This window comes from Garra rufa, chromosome 11 (assembly GCF_049309525.1).
Source record: "Garra rufa chromosome 11, GarRuf1.0, whole genome shotgun sequence".
In the NCBI taxonomy this organism is placed as follows: domain Eukaryota; kingdom Metazoa; phylum Chordata; class Actinopteri; order Cypriniformes; family Cyprinidae; genus Garra; species Garra rufa.
In genome coordinates, this window is record NC_133371.1 from 48,467,966 (window position 1) to 48,484,835 (window position 16,870).

Consider the following 16,870-nt stretch of genomic DNA (forward strand, 5'->3'; position numbering starts at 1 on the left):
ATAATATATTTAATTATTATTAATATTTTCTTTCATTTTTATTTAGATTATAGAAATTAAGCAAATCAATAAAAATATTACTATTGCAAAATGCTGTTGAACTGTAAAACTAAAAATTTGTATTTAATAATAATAATAATAATTATTATTATTATTATATTATTATTTTTATTATTATTATTATTCAAAATAATATTTTTAACTTATTTAAATTCTAAAAATGAAGCAAATCATGTAATGTACTGTAAATTTTTTGATTTAATAATAATTTGCATTTTTATTATCTAAAATAATATTTGTCTTTCATTATTATTTAGATTATAGCAATTAAGCAAATTAATAAAAATATATTACTATTGCAAAATACTATTGTACTGTAAAACTAAAAGTATTTAATAATAATAATTATTATTATTATTATATAGATATTATGAAAATAATATATTTAATTATTATTAATATTTTCTTTCATTTTTATTTAGATTATAGAAATTAAGCAAATCAATAAAAATATATATTACTATTGCGAAATGCTGTTGAACTGTAAAACTAAAAATTTGTATTTAATAATAATAATAATAATAATAATAATTATTATTATTATTATTATTATTATTATTATTATTCAAAATAATATTTTTAAATTATTATTTAAATTCTAAAAATGAAGCAAATCATGTAATGTACTGTAAAAAAAATTGATTTAATAATAATTTGCTTTTTTATTATCTAAAATAATATTTGTTTTTCATTATTATTTAGATTATAGCAATTAAGCAAATTAATTAAAATATATTACTATTGCAAAATACTATAATACTGTAAAACTAAAAGTAAGTATTTAATAATAATAATAATAATAATAATAATAATAATAATAATTATTATTATTATTCAAAATAATATTTTTAAATTATTATTTAAATTCTAAAAATGAAGCAAATCATGTAATGTACTGTAAAAAAATTTGATTTAATAATAATTTGCTTTTTTATTATCTAAAATAATATTTGTTTTTCATTATTATTTAGATTATAGCAATTAAGCAAATTAATTAAAATATATTACTATTGCAAAATACTATAATACTGTAAAACTAAAAGTAAGTATTTAATAATAATAATAATAATAATAATTATTATTCAAAATCATATATTTGATATTTGATTGAATATCAATTGAATCAATAAAAAATATGAACATTGCAATAATAATACTATTGTACTGTAAAATTAAAAGATGCGTATTTAATAATAATAATAATAACAATTATCATTATTATTCAAAATAATACTTTTGTTTAGTTATTATTTATTCAGAAAACTAGACATAATATCTGAAGTCATTTTACTTGTCAAATGCATCTTGATTCAAGAATCTTTAGATATTTATACTACAAAACAAGACAAAAATACTAAGAAATTTTTTTTTTCCAGTGCATTCCTGAGCATGTTTTGTTCTGATCTGATCGTGTCAGCGTGCAATCATTGATGTTGATGTTCCAGGTCTGTAAGCGTTTTGTTGAAGCTGGTTTCATGGCCGAAGCTGATTTGGACTCTGGTTGCCTTCTGAACAAGAAGATTCGTAACGCGCAGCTGGCGCAGTACAACTTCATCCTGGGTAAGAAATGAGCGTCTGTGAGCAACTTTGATGATCTTCTCTGAATGCATGCACTGATATGTGTTTGTGTGCATTTGTTTGGCAGTGGTGGGCGAGAAGGAGCGTGCCGCTAACAGCGTGAACGTAAGAACCAGAGACAATAAGGTGCATGGAGAGCTGAGCGTGGAGGAGGTGATGGAGAGACTGACGCTCCTCAGACAGTCCCGCTGCCGCAGCGCCGAGGAGGACTTCTGAGACGGACGTCAGTGATGTGAAGGAGAAACACTGAAGGATGATGGGAAGCTCTGAGAGATGTCAGATGAAGGGAAAAGAGGATGTTCTGTGAATGTGAAGGGTTTTGTTAGTTGGCTGTTAAATGATGGTTTGGTGTCAAAGTCTCTTGTGTTTAAGTTCTGAAGGTTTGCAATAAAGACTCAAAGAATCACTCAAAGTATGTTATGTTTATTGTTTGCCCATTTGGAAGCTTGTCTTTACCAAATATTTATATAAAAATCAAAACTATAAAAAATAATTCAAAATATTAATAAATAATGTAAAAGTATATAAATAACACTAATGTAACACTGATTTCATGTCTGTTTTTTTTATTAATATCAAAATAAAAAAGAAGCTGAATTTATTTGACCAAAAATACAGTAAATTTTATAAATATTATTTGAATCTAAAATAGCTGTTTTCTATCTGATTATACAGTATATTAAAAAGTAAATTATTTCTGAGCTCAAACTGAATTTTTAGGATCATTACTCCAGTCTTCAGTGTCACATGATCCTTCAGAAATCATTTTAATATGCTGATTTGCTGCATTTATTTGATCAAATATACAGTAAAAATTTTAAATATTATTTTAATATAAAATAGCCGTTTTCTCTGTGAATATAAATTAAAATGTAAATTATTTCTGAGCTCAAAGCTGAATTTTTAGCATCATTACTCCAGTCTTCAGTGTCACATGATCCTTCAGAAATCATTCTAATATGCCGATTTGCTAAATTTATTTGATCAAATATACAGTGTGGAAGAAGCTGTAGGTGGTTCGCACTAGACAAAGTCTTTAACAAAACGAGAATTTTGGAACATTTGAGTGCAATTAGGAGATGTGATGAAACTTCGTCTGTTTCCCAACATTTTCAATCAGCTAAGCATGCCATTTCTGACCTGAAATTTCTGGGCATTGAAAGAGTTTTGCCTAAAAGGATTTCTTGCCATCAAATATACAGTAAAAATTGTAAATATCTAAAATAGCTGTTTTCTTTGTGAATATCTGTTAAAATGTAATTTATTCCTGTGATCAAAGCTGAAATAATTCAAAATATTAATAATGTAAAAGTATATAAATATTACTAAAGTAACACTGATTTCGAGTTAGTCTAATTTTAATGATATTAAATTTATTTTTATGACCATTTATAATTGTCTATGAACTTTTAAATCACAGTACTTGTTTTGAAAGACGTATCTTCTGCTCACCAAAGCTGTGTTTATTTGATCAAAAATACAGTAAAATCTAAAATATTATTTTAATCTAAAATAGCTGCTTTCTATGTGAATATCTATTAAAATGTAATATATTTCTGTGGTCAAAGCTGAATTTTCAGCATCATTAATGCAGTCTTCAGTGAACATGATCCTTCAGAAATCATTCTAATATGCTGATTTGCTGCTCAAGAAGCATTTTTGATTGTTATATTGTTGCAAAATTAATGAATATAAACAAAGAAATTAAGAAGTTTTTTTTAACAAAAGTAGAAAGATAACTTAAATTCTAAATAAAGGGAATGTATCTGATTAAATACATGAAGCAAAGTTTCTCAGTTTTACAAAATTCACAAATGTTAGAGCTTATATGTAAACTGTATTTTTTATGTAGAAGGCAAACTGATTTCAATGAAAGTTTGAGCATAATACATTTTCTCTCATTAAAGCAAATGAATGCTTCAGGGGGCTTTTATTTTTTATTTATTAATTTATTTTATTGCGAGTATAAACTAGAATAACTACAACAATTAAATACAGCATTGGATGACGGTATAAAAACAAATACAGGAAGACAATAAAGGAAATATATATATTTTTTTAAAAAGGAAGACGAAGTTTAGAGGAAGTAACTTAATTATGTAACATTCAAAAAAATTCACAAATTGTACACTTTTTTGATTACTGTTTTAAAGTATCATAATTATGTGGTTAAAGTCACAAATGATAACAAATTATTAATTTAGGTAATGTTGAAGAAAATTGACATTTAAGAACATAATATAGGACTTTTATTTTGAACTATGCGTCGTTTGCACTTTTACGTAAACGGAAGTCGGAAGTGGAGTTCTTCGGCGGCAGCGGTAGCGGTAGCGGTGTTCGTGATGTCAGCGAACGGATTAAAATGGGTTTTTGAACGCGGACGGAACATCATGAGCTCGTATATGATTCTGGTTCTGCTTCTGCTGGACATTTACTCCAAATGTGTGATCGGTAAGAGCGCAGACGTGAACACAATACGTTAAACGCTACTGTCATCGTTATTTGGGTTTAGACTTTGTTTTTGTTTGTTAGTTCCGTGTTTTTGGTACCGTAAAATAATAATATCACGGTCTTACTTGAGTTACATGCGTACTGTGGAAATACTAAGGCATATAAATATGGAAATAACACTTACTAGAACATATCATGGTATTTACAGTGTATATATGTAAAGTACTATAGTATTACTGTAGTATCATGGTTTAACTACAGTATTTTGTCAGACTGTCTGTTGTTTACATCTACATCACTCTATCTTTAAAATTAATGTATTTCATGCATGGATACCTTCAAAGATTGTTTGTAAATATTTTATCAATAACAGAGAAGCTTTAAGCAGGTATGTGATCATCTAAGAACAATAAATAGATACATAAATAAACCCTGTTTTCCCAATTCAAATTGACTACACAATCATAATAAATACTGCTTATGTTTTTTTTTATTATTCAAAATATATAAATTAGGGCTGGGACACGATTAATCGCGATTAATCGCATCCAAAATAAAAGTTTATGTTAACATACTAAATGTGTGTTTACTGTGTATATTTATTATGTATATATAAATACACACACATACATGTAAAGCCTTTAAAAAATACTTATATGTGTGGATAGTTATATTTGTATTTAATTTAGATTATATATAGAATTATAAATATTTTATTTATTTTAATTTAATTTTTATTTTCAGTTTTCTTTAATATACATGTTTGTGTGTGTATTTATACATACATTATATATACACACAGTAAACACACATTTAGTATGTTAACATAAACTTTTATTTTGGATGCGATTAATCGCGATTAATCGTGTCCCAGCCCTAATATAAATATATTTTTGTTATTATTGAAATGTTAAAAAATAAGCCAAAGTAATATATTATTATTCTAAAAATTAAGCAAATACTATTGTTCTGTAAAATTAAAGATGAGTATTTAATAATAATAATAATAATGATAATAATAATTATCATTATTATTCAAAATAATATTTTTGTTTCATTAATATTTAAATTATAGATATTAAGCTAATAAAAATACATATATTATTATTGCAAAATACTATTGTAAATTGTAGTGTATAAATAAAACTTATAAATTAATTAATAAAATTAAAATTAATTGTTATTCCAAATGTTTTTTTCATTATCATTTGAAATTTAAAAAAATCAAGTGAATCAATAGAAATATATGAAAATTGCAATAATAATACTATTGTAGTGTAATATTAAAGATGAGCATTTAATAATAATTAGCATTTTATTATTCAAAATAATATTTTTGTTACATTTTTATTTAAATTATAAAAATTAAGCAAGTCTATATATATATTAAAATACTAAAAATGAGTATTTAATAATAAAAATAATAATTATTTATAGTAATATTTTTGTTTCATTATTCAAATTCTAAAAATGAAGCAAATTAATAAAAATATATTAATATTGCAATAACAATACTATTCTACTGTAAAATTAAAATGTATATTTTTAGTAATAATAATATTCAAAATTTGTTTTTGTTTTTTTAATGATAGAAATTAAGCAAATCAATAAAAATATATATTACAATTGCAAAATACTAATATACTTTAAAACTAAAAATGAGTGTTTAATAATAATAATTCAAAATAACATTATTATTTAAATTCTAAAAATGTTACATTATTATTTTAATGATCAAAATTAAGCAATCAATAAAAAATGTTACAATTGCAAAATACTTTTGTACTGTAAAAGATCAAAATGAATGGAATTTTTAAAATAATGTTTTGCTTTATTGTCATTTAAATTGTACAAATATATATTATTTTTTATAATTTGAAAAAATATAAATGATCAAAATAAATAAATAAATAAAATACATGAATATTGCAATAATTATACTATTGTATTTATATAACAAATAAATAAAAAGAGTAAATCATAATAATTATTACTATATTAGTAGTGGTATATTGAATAGTGATTATATGGAATTAAATTGAAGCACACCTATGATTTAATTATATTGAGGAGAAACAGGTTCTCCTTCTTTTTTGCCTTCAGCTGATCACACTCCAGTGTCAGACAGATGGTGTTGTTTGTTTGTCTCTATTTCTCTCTCAGCGTATCTGAGCTCTCCTCATGTGGGTCAGGAGACACCGCACGTGCCCCAGCAGACCCCAGTGATGACCAGCCCAGTGGCCCTGACCGCATCCTCCGGTGAGTCACTGAGACTCCTGCTCAGTCTGTATTGTTAGGAGATTCATATGGAGCATCCAGCATAAGCATGTGCTCTCTCTCCTCTCTGTGTTCAGCCTCTCCAGTGGTGACGGATAACTACCTGTCCCAGTGTCCCAGCGGCGGCCTGTGCTCCAAACTCCCGGCCGACTGCATCGTCTGCGCGTATCACCACAACTGCAGCTACGGCCGAGCCGCCAACTTCACCTGCAGAGCCAGAGCCAAAGTTCACTGCGTGGTGAGATTTCACTCCCAGCGCTCACAATAGTGCTCTGACGTGGGCTGGAAAATAACAGCGTGTCGAGTTTGATGTGTGCATTCATACAACACAGTACTCCATTCACTCATGTTCCTCCTTTATAATTCACATATTGCTGTTTAGTACACTCAAGTGATTTCGAAAACTTTTTTGACATTTTTTCATTTTAGAAAATCATCATCAACAGTTAATTTCTGTTCTCATACAGTTTCATAAAATTATTTATATATAAAGCCGAAAAGGCTTTATTTCATCCAACCTTTTTTTTTATTAAGCATCATTTCCACAACTAAATTAGTCAAAAGATGCAAAGAAAAAACAACTACAATAATTAGTTTTTTGTCTTTTTTATGGTTGTAAATGTGTATATAGTTTATGGTAATTTTTATTTCAGTTTGAATTGAATTCATTTTTAAATGTTATTTTATTATAGTATTTTAGTACATAATTACTTTTATCACTTTCACATAAAGGTAAACTAAATGAAAATGAGAAATGTTGCCTTACCAACTAGCTTAAATAAGTTTAAGTCATTTATATATATACATACAGTGCACAGCATAAATGAGTACACCCCCTCTTAATATATGTGACCCTGGAGCACAAAACCAGTCTTAAGTCGCTGGGGTATATTTGTAGCAATAGCCAAAAATACATTGTATGGGTCAAAATTATTGTTTTTCTTTTATGTCAAAAAGTAAAGATCATGTTCCATGAAGATTTTTTTTGTAATATTCCTACTGTAAACCTATCAAAATGTAATTTTTGATTAGTAATATGCATTGTTAAGAACTTAATTTGGACAACTTTAAAGGTGTTTTTCTCAGTATTTTGATTTTTTGCACCCTTAGATTTCAGATTTTCAAATAGATGTATATCGGCCAAATATTTCAGAAAACAAGTAATATTATGAAATATTATTGCAGTTCAAAATAACAGTTGAATATACTTTAAAATCTAATTTATTTCTGTGATGCAAAGCTAAATTTTCATCAGCCTTTACTCCTTCAGTCTTCAGTGTCTCATGATCCTTCAGAAATCATTCTAATATACTGATTTATTACTTTTATTATCAATGTTGGAAACAGTGCTGCTCAATATTTTTTGGAACGTGTGATACTTTTTTCAGGATTCTTTGATGAATAAAAGGTTACAAAGAACAGCATTTATTCAAAATAGAAATCTTTTTCTAGAAGGCTTTACTATCACTTTTATCAATTCAACACATCCTTGGTGAATTTAAGTATTAAGTTCTTTCAAAGAGAGAAAGAAAGAAAACAATGACTGACCCCGAACTTTGAATGAGGTGTCAGGTTTTAAATGAATGCTGTTCTTTTTAACTTTTTATTCATCAAAGAATCCTGAAAAAAGTGTCACAGGTTCCAAAAATAATCTGTTTCCAACACTGATAATAAATCAGCAAATTAGAATGATTTCTGAAGGATCATGTGACACTGAAGACTGGAGTAATGATGTAATGATTTTTTTTTTCCAGTTAACATTTATTCTACTTTAATTAATGAAAATGTTTTTATTTTTTAATTATTGTTTCAGTGTTACGTAACCGTAATAACCCCTAAGATATATCAAGTATTCAATATCCAAGTTTTTAATTTAGAGTTATTTATTTATTGCCTTATTTTTCAAATTTTTTTGTACATTTGCAAAGTGAACTACATATTATGAATTCCTCATCACAGTTATTCCACTCTTTCTACTGTTAATTCAAACGGCCTTTGAATACATTTGAGAAATAGATTGTGCTTTATACATTATCTATGCAATTCTGAAATCAACACATTTGAAAATATTTGATTTCATAAATAATCTGTTAGTTGTTTCACAATATAAAGTGAAAATTAAAGCTGCAAGCAGCGATGACCGGGCCCTCGCCGTCTGCGCAGTCGCCATCCCGATAGCATCAGGAAAACGGTGCCCAGTTGGCACATGCATTCACAGTAACTCTTTGGACTAACCCTAACTGTCTCTCCTCCTCTCTGACTCTTTCTCTTACCACCCATCCCCCCTCCTTACACTCAGCCACTTACCACACAAACACACATATAGAGTGCAGAGCAGAGTGAGATCAGATATGTTTTTTTTATTTTCTTTCATTCGTGGAGTTTTGTATAATTATGAAATGTACTGTGTTTGATCAGAATGAATCGTTATTTTTTTTTGGAAAAAAGTTTCAAAGAGTTAGGATGCTGCACTTTAAATATATAATAAATCATTGAAAATTGAAAATGGAAAATGAAATTCTAAGCACGCTATCTGCCTCAAAAACACAGGAAACAAATATTTGAATTTATTTTTTGTTTTATTTATTTGCCATGGCAACAGCATTTGATGCATCAGGGACGCCCTTTACAGACTCGGCCGTGTTTTTACATTATTCTGATGAAGTTTGAAGAAAATCGATTACAAATATACTGTTCGTTGTTCGTTCGTGTTTGTTAGTTCATTAACCATTGTTAACAAAAGAGACCCTATTTTAAATAGTTACCATGTTTTATGGTCTACAAGCATTTTTAAATAGTATTTTAATAATCTATAAGCATCTGTGAAATAATTATAAACAAATATATTAAAAATAAATACATATTAACTTAGTTGATTTGTTTGGCCTTTTTGTATTTGTTTCTCATTCTAATTAAGTGAACTGAGCAGTATAGTGTCATACTTATAAAATATTTTGTTCTATCAGTGAGAGTGTATATATGTATTTAAATCATATAATTTTTCCTTAAAAGATAAAAAAAGATTTTAATGCTCTTTAAGCACCTATACAAAATAATTATGTAAAATTACACTGACAGTACAGTATATATCAACTGATTCTATGGATTATTTTCATTCTTATACACTGACAATGAGCTAAATAGCATTAGAGGTCAAACGATTCCTTATCTTATGAGGACCTCTAGTGTTCATCCCTGGTATTAGAGCTTTAATCTGAAAAATTTATATGACACTTTTAATGTTTTTGGGGCCTCTGAGCATGATAACATTTTGAAACTACATGTATTTCCTAAGAATTTCTTGTTCTTTATATGTAAAAAGTTTTGATGAGTTAGAATAATGCAATTTAAAGATATATGAAAATAACTCTTCATCTTTTTTATTGTTACTTTCATAAATCACCACATCAACACCGTTCAAGATATCCCAAAGCCGTTCACAATATAGGGAACATTTTCCCTATATTCTGATGATGATGATAAGAACATGTAATTCATGATGATAACAATGTTATTATTGCTTGCTTTACGTCCACCACTTCTGCTTAAATGTCATCGTTACCTATCTGTTCAATTTGTGTGTGGATATTGCTTTGCAGGTGACTCCTGTTATAAGACATCACTTTTAAGCGCTACATAACTAAGAAAGAATCAATTAGGAAAACGGTGCCCAGGTGGCACATGCATTCACAGTAACCCTCAGCCAGTTTGGAATTAAAGTTTACAGAATTGATAGGGTTACACTTTAAAATCAACACAGAGACACATACACACAATATATAAAATTGCCAACCAGTGTCATTTGTTAACATTAACTATATTAGTTAACATGAACAATAATTAAATAGTATTTATTAATGTTAATTAATATTAACCTAAAAAAAGTATTCATTTATTGTTTAATGGTAAAATAGTATATTTTAACATTAGTTTATGTACTGTGAATTAACATGAACATGAACACAGTTCATGTGGGTGTACAGCAATACACAAAGTGTATAAACGCTTCTTTCTTTCAAAATATCTTTAAAAATCAAGTTTAGTATTGTAATGGGGCGATATATATATATATATATATATATATGGTATAATGGTATAATTTTCAGATGTTTTGAACAGATAACAGCAAAGTTTGTCTTGAAATTGTTAATTTAAATTTTATATTCAATAAATAACACTATGAAAATAAATGTCTATCAATGAAGATAAATCGCTCATGATAAAAAGCTGTATTTTTCTTAATCTTTTGCTATGTGACTGAATAGGACAAGTTCATTGTACAGTCCAGTAAAAAAATAAAATAAAAAACAACAACTGCAAAATACAAACAATGAAAGAGTTAGTGACCCTTTATATTTTCTCAAAGATTAGACTCTCAAAGATTAGACGTATTTATTTAGATTATAAATCAGTGTGCATTTCTTACTCAGAGATAGTCTTTAAGAAGACAGCATTTTTCACTCTCTCTCTTCCTTTCACCCCTCCCCCCTTCAGTCTCTCTTAAGTTACTGTGACTCAACTACGCACACACACAGAGACTCAGAGTGACAGCAGGTTTCTGATTTCTATTTTTATTTTTCTTTAATTCATAAAAGCTTGTAAAAAATTTATATTTACAGCACTTGCTCAGAATGATAAGATCTCTGTGTGAAAAATGTTTTAAAGAGTTTGGATGCTGCACTTTAAAGATATAAAAAATGACGGTTATGTTTTTTACTACATCTTTAAAAAATCACCACGTCAACACCGTTCAAGATATCCAAAATCCGCTCGCAATTTAACATCTTCAGAATCTTCTCTTCATGTTAAAAAAGTTTGGTGTGAATAGCTGGTTGTTCTTAGGAGTGTGAATTTGTTTACAGCCTGATTTTTCCAAAAAAACACATTCAAATGGAAATAGCCGGCTTCCTGTTGGTCTTAGCTAATGAGTTTAATTTAGAAAGTTGTCCAGATTGATGAGAACAATATATGTACAGAGTTTGGTGACTGTAGGAAAAACTAACCCCCCAACTTTTGTCAAAAGATGGCGCTATAGAGTGCCTGCTCCACGCCCATTTATGACCTTTTGCCAGTGTCAAACTATCATTAATATTGATGTGTGTGTTGAGTTTCATGAAATTCTTAGCATGTTATCTGCCTCGAAAAGACAGGAATCTAATTTTAAAGTTTGACACGTTGCCATGGCAACAGCATTTGATTTATCATCGACCCCTTTACATATTCTTATCGGCCGTGTTTTGACATGATTTTGATGAAGTTTAAAGAAAATCAAGTAAAATTAAGAGGCTAATTTCAACGCATTTTGAAAATGACACGCTTCCTGCGGCCAGTTGGTGGCGCTATAACTTTGACTCATAATAGTCACATTTATGGAATCGGCATCATACAACGAACAAACTGGTGAAGTTTCATAAGAATCAGGCAATGTGTGCAACAGTTATTAGACACTTCCTGTTTCTCATTTCTCGCCATAACTTTGTCGCCTTGCCACGGCCAAACCGTTCGAGATATCAAAAATCCCCTCGCAATTTAGCGTCCCCAATGTCTTGAGATCATGCTGACCGAGTTTGGTGACAATCGTATGAAAATCCTGGGAGGAGTACGTTAAATTCCAGAGCATGCGCTTTTTACACAGCCCTAAATATCTCACTTCCTGTTGCGTTAAGAAAATGACATAGAGTACAAAAGTTGTTCAGCTCAATGAGTTCTATATGTGTACCGAGTTTCATATGTGTACGTTCAAGTATGTGTGCTATATGGCCCTAAAAATTCCAGGGGGCGCTGTAGAGTCCCCTTGCCACGCCCCGGTACCAGCCTCTGTGACGTCCTGATGGCCGCAGATTCCGACATGTGTGCAAATTTTCAAGAGTTTTTGAGCATGTTAAGACCCCCTTAAGTGCCCGGAAGGTTAACAAAAAAAAAAAAAAAAGAATCCTTAGGAAAACAAGAGGGCCTTCGCCCATTCTGGGCTCGGGCCCTAATAAATAGCTCAGATGTTTGATGCATTAGTCAAGAAATCACTTGTCTGTTGTTGTCTGTGTGTTTCAGAATGAGTTGAATCAGCCGCAGCAGAACTTCACGCTGACGCTGGACTGCCGCTTCTGTTGGCAGCTGGATCCGTCTCAGTACCGCTGCTCCAACTCCACCAGCTGCATGACGGTGTCCTGTCCTCGCAAACGCTACAACGCCAGCTGTGAGGCTCTGGAGCACGTGCACTGCCTCGGTACGTGTGTGGGAAACGCTAGTGCATGAGCTAAAACGTTCAAAAATTGACATCCCCTTGATTCCTAACACTGTGTTGTTCCCTGAATGATCCACAGCTGTGTTTTGTTGTTTAGTGATAGTTGTTCATGAGTGCCTTATTTGTCCTGAACAGTTAAACTGTCTGCTGTTCTTGAGAACAAAACTTCAGCTCGCACTAATTCTAATCTTTAAATTCTCATATGCAACTATTACAGAAGGTTCAAACACTCACTGATGCTCCAGAAGGAAAAACCATGCATTAAGAGGCGAAAACTTTTGAAATTTAAAGATCAGGGTAAATTTAACTTATTTTGTCTTCTGGAAAACATGTAACTACCTTCTGTAGCTTCTAAAGGCCAGTACTAAATGAAAAAAATATGATATTTATGCAAAATAAGACAAATGCACACATCTCCATTCTGTTCAAAAGTTTTCACCCCCCGGCGCTTAATGCATGTTTTTTCCTTCTGGAGCATCAGTGAGTGTTTGAACCTTCTGTAATAGTTGCATATGAGTCCCTCAGTTGTCCTCGGTGTAAAAAGATGGATCTCAAAATCATACAGTCATTATTGGAAAGGGTTCAAATACACAAAAATGTTGGCAAACCAAAGAATTTGTGTTCTGGACAAACAAGGGACTCATGAACAACTATCACTAAACACAAAACACAGCTGTGGATCATTCCGGTAACAACACAGCGTTAAGAATCATTATTTTCTCTTGTGGACTAAATGTAAACATCTTTAATGTGAAATATCTTATTCAGGTCAGACTCAGTATTAAATAAGCTATAACATGCATTTTGTACGATCCCTTTAATTTTGCTTAAAATAATGAACATTTTGCAGATTCTGAAAGGCGTATGTACACTTTTGACTTCCAAACCTGTATTAATTTTTCTTCTGTTGAACACAAAAGAAGATACTTTGTAGAATGTGCAAAACCAAAACAGTTGATGGTAGCCATTGACTTCGAAAGTAGGGTAACAAATATAATGGAAGTCAACGTTGTTCTAGAAGCTCACTGACATGCTGATGATGACAGAATGTTGTTTTCTTTCACGTGTCTGATGTGTGTTTTGCATGTTTTCATTCACAGGTAAGCGGGTGTTTCTGAAGCGTCTGTTCTGTAACTGGACGGGAGGATATAAGTGGTCCACGGCTCTGGCTCTCAGGTGATTCACTTTACACTCACTTGAATCATTAAATTTTAAAGAAATTGGCCACTAGTTGGCGCTAACAAGTTTTTTTTGCCTTTGTGATCACATGGTGTTTCACACATCCACACAATATGCATATCATTTGATAGATCTCCTCATGCCGAGCAACTTTGATTCAAGAACCATTGCTGTCAATCAAATCGTTTATTCATTATTCAGACATATGTTAAAAACCTACTTTTGCAAACTAGTCCTAGGTTTTTTGCTCAATCTCGATCAAACCGCTGCAGTGCAATTCTCTGGACTCTCTAGATTAATAATTATCAAAAAAAATGTTGAATTTGGTCTTTTGGTTGGCTATAACAGGGTCATTTATAAAAGGGGCGTGGCCAAGTATAACCAAAAGCCTATAAAACCTAAACGAAAACTCAAAATTTTATAAAGCTTCTTGAAAACATTTGTCAGATGACTCTTAACAAGCATGCTTGTTCATTTTATGGAGATCGGACCATAGGTGGCGATGTAACAGTTAAAAACGCTTTAAAAACACAATTTCTATGGTAAATGACCTCAATTTGCTTAAAAAAATTCTCATATATTCACACAAACGCTACATCTTCATATCATATGATAGATCTTCTCATTCTGAACAACTTTGCCTCTTGGAACGCTAATGTCTATCCAACTTTTCTTTAAATATTTGATATTATTAAAAAAAAAAAAAACTACCTTTGTGACCTAGTCCTAGGTTTTTAACTCAAAATCAATAAAACCATTGCAATACAATTCTCTTGACTTTCTGTATCAATAAATATTAACAAAGTTGAACATTTGCCTTTGGAGAGTTATAACATGGTCATTTAATGATATGGTCTTGATCCAGTGTACCCAAAACCTATACATCCTATAAGAAAACTCAAAACCCCAACAGCATTGAAGCCATAAAGGCCTTATTTGCTCGAACCCCGGTAATTGCTGCTAGCAGCTGTTTAATTTATTTATTAGAATTTGAAAAATAATAATGACATTTTTTAATAAGTGAGATCTTTGTTTTAGATATTAGTCATTGAAAAGTAAAAAGGTAGTACTTGAAAGTCCTAGAATTTCATTTTGCAGTTTCTGTACGAACCCTTTTTGAAGAATGATGGGATCCAAACAGGTGACGGTAGCCATTGACTTCCATAGTATGAACAGTACTGTAGGAGTCAATGGCTAACGGAGATCCATCTTTTCACACTGAGGACAACTGAGGGACTCATATGCAACTATTACAGAAGGTTCAAACACTCACTGATGCTCCAGAAGGAAAAAAACATGCATTAAGAGCCGGGGGGTGAAAACTTTTGAACAGAATGGAGATGTGTGCATTTGTCTTATTTTGCATAAATATCATATTTTTTTCATTTAGTACTGGCCTTTAGAAGCTACAGGAGATAGTTACATGTTTCCAGAAGACAAAATAAGTTAAGTTTATGCTGATCTTCAAATTTCAAAAGTTTTCACCCCCGACTCTTAATGCATGTTTTTTCCTTCTGGAGCATCAGTGAGTGTTTGAACCTTCTGTAATAGTTGCATATGAGTCCCTCAGTTGTCCTCAGTGTGATAAGATGGATCTCAAAATTATACAGTCTTTGTTGGAAAGGGTTCAAATACACACAAATGTTGGCAATCCAAAGAATTTGTGTTCTGGACAAACAAGGCACTCATGAACAACTATCACTAAACAAAAAACAGCGTAGATATGTGTCTTAGACGAATATAGCGGTCTCCATTAGCCAAAATAGATGCTAAATGAATAAATAACGGGCCGTTTCCTTGGAGAGCAGAGGATCCGCGGCTCATAAGCGCGTCTATAAGTATAACAGTGCTTCTATTCAGGTTTGTTTTATTCTTATAATTACTTTGAAACGTAAAGGACACCAAAACAATCTGCTAAGCTATGTATTGAGTGTATATTGAATATTGACAGTAAAGTACAGTAGGTGTTTCAGTAAATACAAAGGCAAATATAAAAATGAAACATAATTCAGTCAATAATCATGAAAAGTGCTATGGTACATAGTAAAATAGTATTCTAAGGGGTAATGTGCTTTATAAAACCAGTTTTTGCAAAGAAACAGAAGGACACTTTTAGGGGGAAAAAAGGGGAAAAGGGGCAATGCGACTCCCTTCGGTTATAATTCAATAACTTTCAATTAGAAACTGTTATATGAAAATAACAGGTATATCTTTTTTCTGGTATATCCTGAGACCTAGTGGAATCAAACAAAACAATTTGCAAAGAACTGAGACACCTAAATCCTGAGTTACAGACTTTCAAAAAAAAAACTTTTGAAAAAAAAATCAAAAAGCGCCTATGTTTTTTTTGTTTTTATTGTAATATTTGAAACCTATATAATGTTATTTATAAAGAATTACACTGATATTATGTAGTTTAAATGGTTTTCTATACAATGAAACCATTTGTTTTATTTCCTCCATTGTATGTGTATAGGGGAACCATTTGAATTTAGGTAGGCCAAATGCAGGCGGAAATCCCCCAAATAGCCGCAGAGCTTAAGGGGTTAATGCATGTTAATGCATGTTTTTTCCTTCTGGACAAACAAGGCACTCATGAACAACTATCACTAAACACAAAACACAGCTGTGGAGCATTCAGGGAACAACACAGTATTAAGAATCATTATTTTCGCTTGTGGACTATATGTAAACATCTTTAATGTGAAATATCTTATGATATGATGATAATGATGGGATCCAAACAGGTGACGGTAGCCATTGGCTTCCATAGTATGAACAGTACTGTAGAAGTCAATGGCTGAGCAGACGCTGTCAGAAGTGGTATGGTTTAGTGACGTGTTGTCGGTGTGTCCGCAGCATCACTCTGGGCGGTTTCGGTGCGGACCGCTTCTATCTGGGGCAGTGGAGGGAAGGTCTGGGGAAGCTCTTCAGCTTCGGCGGTCTGGGTATCTGGACGCTGATCGACGTGCTGCTGATCGGGGTGGGGTACGTGGGGCCGGCCGACGGCTCTCTGTACATCTGAGGGTTCGGGATGGCGTGACTGTGACTCCTCCATCCCAGATTTCCGAGCCGATTCGCACG

At 31.0% G+C, this 16,870-nt stretch overlaps 2 protein-coding genes across 2 annotated transcripts; both read left to right on the forward strand.

Annotated features, from left to right (window-relative positions):
* Positions 1 to 1,468: 1,468 nt before the first annotated feature.
* On the forward strand, positions 1,469 to 2,053 carry LOC141345121 (threonine--tRNA ligase 1, cytoplasmic-like). Its single transcript, XM_073849988.1, has 2 exons — positions 1,469 to 1,620; positions 1,706 to 2,053. Exons 1-2 carry the CDS (start codon positions 1,491 to 1,493, stop codon positions 1,852 to 1,854), a joined length of 279 nt encoding a protein of 92 aa, XP_073706089.1. The 5' UTR covers positions 1,469 to 1,490; the 3' UTR covers positions 1,855 to 2,053.
* A 1,896-nt stretch (positions 2,054 to 3,949) lies between these two features.
* On the forward strand, positions 3,950 to 16,864 carry tm2d3 (TM2 domain containing 3). Its single transcript, XM_073850892.1, has 6 exons — positions 3,950 to 4,089; positions 6,253 to 6,348; positions 6,444 to 6,604; positions 12,415 to 12,589; positions 13,708 to 13,783; positions 16,646 to 16,864. The coding sequence occupies exons 1-6, from the start codon at positions 3,981 to 3,983 to the stop codon at positions 16,809 to 16,811; spliced, it is 783 nt and encodes a 260-aa protein (XP_073706993.1). The 5' UTR covers positions 3,950 to 3,980; the 3' UTR covers positions 16,812 to 16,864.
* Positions 16,865 to 16,870: the final 6 nt, after the last annotated feature.

What these genes read in the sequence shown, in the direction of transcription:
- tm2d3 (XM_073850892.1), top strand. Translation starts at nt 3,981, where the DNA reads ATGTCAGCGAACGGATTAAAATGGGTTTTTGAACGCGGACGGAACATC. An exon ending in GAGCCAAAGTTCACTGCGTG is followed by an intron (nt 6,605 to 12,414) that starts GTGAGATTTCAC and finishes TGTGTGTTTCAG; the next exon opens with AATGAGTTGAATCAGCCGCA. An exon ending in TCCACGGCTCTGGCTCTCAG is followed by an intron (nt 13,784 to 16,645) that starts GTGATTCACTTT and finishes GTGTGTCCGCAG; the next exon opens with CATCACTCTGGGCGGTTTCG.
- LOC141345121 (XM_073849988.1), top strand. Translation starts at nt 1,491, where the DNA reads ATGTTGATGTTCCAGGTCTGTAAGCGTTTTGTTGAAGCTGGTTTCATG. An exon ending in GCAGTACAACTTCATCCTGG is followed by an intron (nt 1,621 to 1,705) that starts GTAAGAAATGAG and finishes TTTGTTTGGCAG; the next exon opens with TGGTGGGCGAGAAGGAGCGT.